Source organism: Morone saxatilis, unplaced genomic scaffold (genome assembly GCF_004916995.1).
Source record: "Morone saxatilis isolate NCDOM2014 unplaced genomic scaffold, NCSU_SB_2.0 Contig4, whole genome shotgun sequence".
Classification (NCBI taxonomy): Eukaryota; Metazoa; Chordata; class Actinopteri; family Moronidae; genus Morone; species Morone saxatilis.
In genome coordinates, this window is record NW_023339984.1 from 14,125,513 (window position 1) to 14,128,662 (window position 3,150).

A 3,150-nucleotide genomic window follows, 5' to 3' on the forward strand; every position below is an offset into this window, starting at 1 on the left:
AACAGTCGGATTAAACTACAGAGAAAGACAACAAATGGTTATATTCAAGCTTACGTTGTACCAGTTCAGTAAACGTACATAATGCCTAGTTTCTATCTATATATTCACATATTTCCTTAACAAAATGACGATTATTCACAAGAGTCTCGAGTCGTTAACGCGTGTAAGAGTCCTTCTGTCGAACGTTTCTCTGCGTGTGAGCGTCAGCGTCCGTGTGGCGGAGCAGGGAGGGAAGTGATGTTGCTGACTCAGGTGCTGCTGATGCAGTGGTGTGTGCTGACTGAGGCGGAAATGAACTGGCGACACGGTGGCCGTTGCATCAAACTGTGTGTGTGTGTGTGTGTGTGTGTGTGTGTGTGTGTGTCTTAGAATAGCAGTCAGGTGAACGAGGACTTTACAGGATTTTCCCAGCAGTGTTTTAGCTCTTCTAGTCGCCTGTAGCAGTTTGTAGGAGGTAAAACTGTTTGTAAACCCTGATATTAATTAACTGTATCCTCCTGTTTTACGCTGGACGTTAAGAAATCCCATAAATTTATATGAATAAAGTTGTTTTTAATCCACAACCTTCCACGTTTTTTGGTGCCAAAATATATTTATCTTTGTCACTATCCCTCCACTGCAGCTCAAAAAGTAAACTCTGTCCACGGTGAGTTTTATATATCGCTTACAGCAACTAAAATCTGTCGTTTTTTCCTTTTATTTATAATCTCGTTCTTTGTGTCCAGGTGATGGAAACTCCAAAATCTCCAGCGTGTACATCAACAACACTCATGGGATGGATGACGACGACTTCTACGACAGAAACTTGGCCTTATTTGAGGTTTGAAAACACAAAATTGATTTCCCTATTACCCTATAAAAGCACATTATTATTATTATTATTATTATGTTATAAATGTTCTGTAAACTGTTCTTTTGATTATAAAATACACAGATTAAAAGAAAACCTCCGAACGGTTGTTTACTGATAAACTAGAGACAGAAATAAACCAGCGTTTGGCTGGTGGGTGCAGATAATTTCATCTTTTAAAATAGATTTTGAAGTTCCCTGGAAACAACTCTTATCTTCTACCCCCCCACTTTGTTTTTAACGAGTGCCTCTTTCCCTCCTCCTGTTCTTCTACTTCTTATCTGGTGCCTTCTGTGCTTGTCATCCCTTTTTTTCTTCACTCCATTTTGCTCCACTTATTCTTCCTTTCTTTATTCCTTGTCATTTCTATAACCCGACCTTGCTCTTTCTATTCTCTCGCCTACTTATTTATCCCCTGGCTCTCTCTGCTTTCCTTCGCCTACTGTTCTTTATCTCTTTCCACCCCATTTCTCCCTTCATCCCCCTCTCCTCCTCCTCCTCTCAACCCCCCCTCCCTCTCTTAACACCACAGGAGGAGATGGACACTCGACCGAAGGTGTCTTCTCTGCTCAATCGCCTGGCCAACTACACCAACCTGACACAGGGAGCCAAGGAACACGAGGAGGCCGAGAGCATCGGCGAGAAGAAGAAAGCCAGCAAGGTACACCAGACTGAAGGGATTTTGGTGCACAGCGAAAACACCTTAAAATAAAAGCACAAAACAAACAGCTCCCACAATGTCTGTTATATAAGATAAGAGTGTCCTAATAATTCACATTCACAAATGTCAGTGATTCCAATATTTTGAGATCTTTTTTTTTGGTGGAATTGAATATTTTTCTAGAAGAAAAAGAACATTTTCTTAGTGACAAAGCTAAAATACACAGTTAGTTTCAGTTTAAATGTAGTGACCTTCATACATTGCACAGTATATGATCCCAAATGTACTTTGTCTTCTTAATGCTACAGTCATATTAACCAAGATGATAGTGATTAACGGGTACGAAGTTGAAACCATCGCGATCACAGTAAGAAATGTCCTTTGGGTAACTTTTATATGGTTACCAGTGGACGTGAAACAAACTCTCTAACTGAAACAATAAAACTGAATAAAAAGAAAAGTAATCTCGCTCTAAAAGTGAGCCCTTCCATTCGCCGTCCATCCTTTTTGAGTCGACAAACGATATCTTCCTCTGTCGCCCTCTTGACTCGGCGCCTGAAAATGAAAGTACACGAGGATGTGACCCTGATCTGCCCCGCAATCCGTGCTGATAAGGAGCCGGCTGGCCCAGATAAGACAGCCTGTTGTGGTGGTTCAGAGTAATTTGCTGTTTCCCACCCCTGTTCTGATTGCACGTTTGCGGGATTGGACACATTTGGCAGCAGACGGCTGGGGAAAGTTAAACCAAAACATTTTATAATCTTCCCTTCTGGCTGCTGTAATGTGTTCAGTGTAAGCATTAACATAAGTCTGGTGCCTCAGGGTGGCAGAGTGCACTGATTCCCAAACAGGTAATCTTCACATTTTTATGTTGAGGAATAAAAAAAGGAACCAAATAGGAAGTCAATTTGTGGTTTTTAGTCAAATTTATTGTCACAATTAAACCGTAAACCACCAGCAACGAGCAACAAACCAACCTGAGGCACCTTTGTGTGTCGAATGAAGCTAGAAGTATCAAAGATATATGATTAAAATAAATATCTAGAAGGTGTAAACTGTTGAAATGGCTTGTTAAATGTAATGGATGAATGCTTAAAGTAATTTATAAACGACATTTAAAAAAAGGTTAATCAAAAAGAATGAATAATTGGTCTGAAGAGTCAACGAGAATTTAAATAAACGTTAATATAGCATCAAACACACACCACACATGTCAGTGACAGCTTCTCTCCAGTCGGACAGTCAGGTTGAACAGCTGACGCACTCCGATGAACCTCGTCTGGTATCTTGGATGTGTATTGTGTGTATAATGTGTTTGTATTTGTATTTGTTGTGAACATGGTCTGTTTAAGTCTGTAGTGTGTGAGTCTTTGTGTCAACGCGGAGAGAGCCAGAGCACAAAGACTTTCTTTGTAATTTTTTGAATTACTGAATCTGAATTAGTGGTTTAAATGTCGTTTTAATAACTGTTATAAATAATAAATAGCTTTGGTAGTATGAATGCAAACAAAAAATCACAGTTAGTATTAATTATCATCCAAATTAAGTTTAGTTTAATCTATCTCTCTCTCTCTCTCTCTCTCTCTCTCTCTCTCTCTCTCTTTTTCTTTCTTTCTCTCTTCTCTCTCTCTCTCTCTCT

At 39.6% G+C, this 3,150-nt stretch overlaps 1 protein-coding gene across 1 annotated transcript in view; it reads left to right on the forward strand.

Annotated features, from left to right (window-relative positions):
- Window positions 1-725: 725 nt before the first annotated feature.
- The window catches only part of LOC118337841 (solute carrier family 12 member 6), a gene marked incomplete at both ends in the record, with an annotated part of 8,462 nt that continues 6,037 nt past the window's right edge, over window positions 726-3,150 (forward strand). Inside the window, 2 exon segments of the mRNA XM_035674958.1 lie at window positions 726-820; window positions 1,383-1,511. Coding sequence (XP_035530851.1) covers window positions 726-820; window positions 1,383-1,511 — 224 coding nt within the window.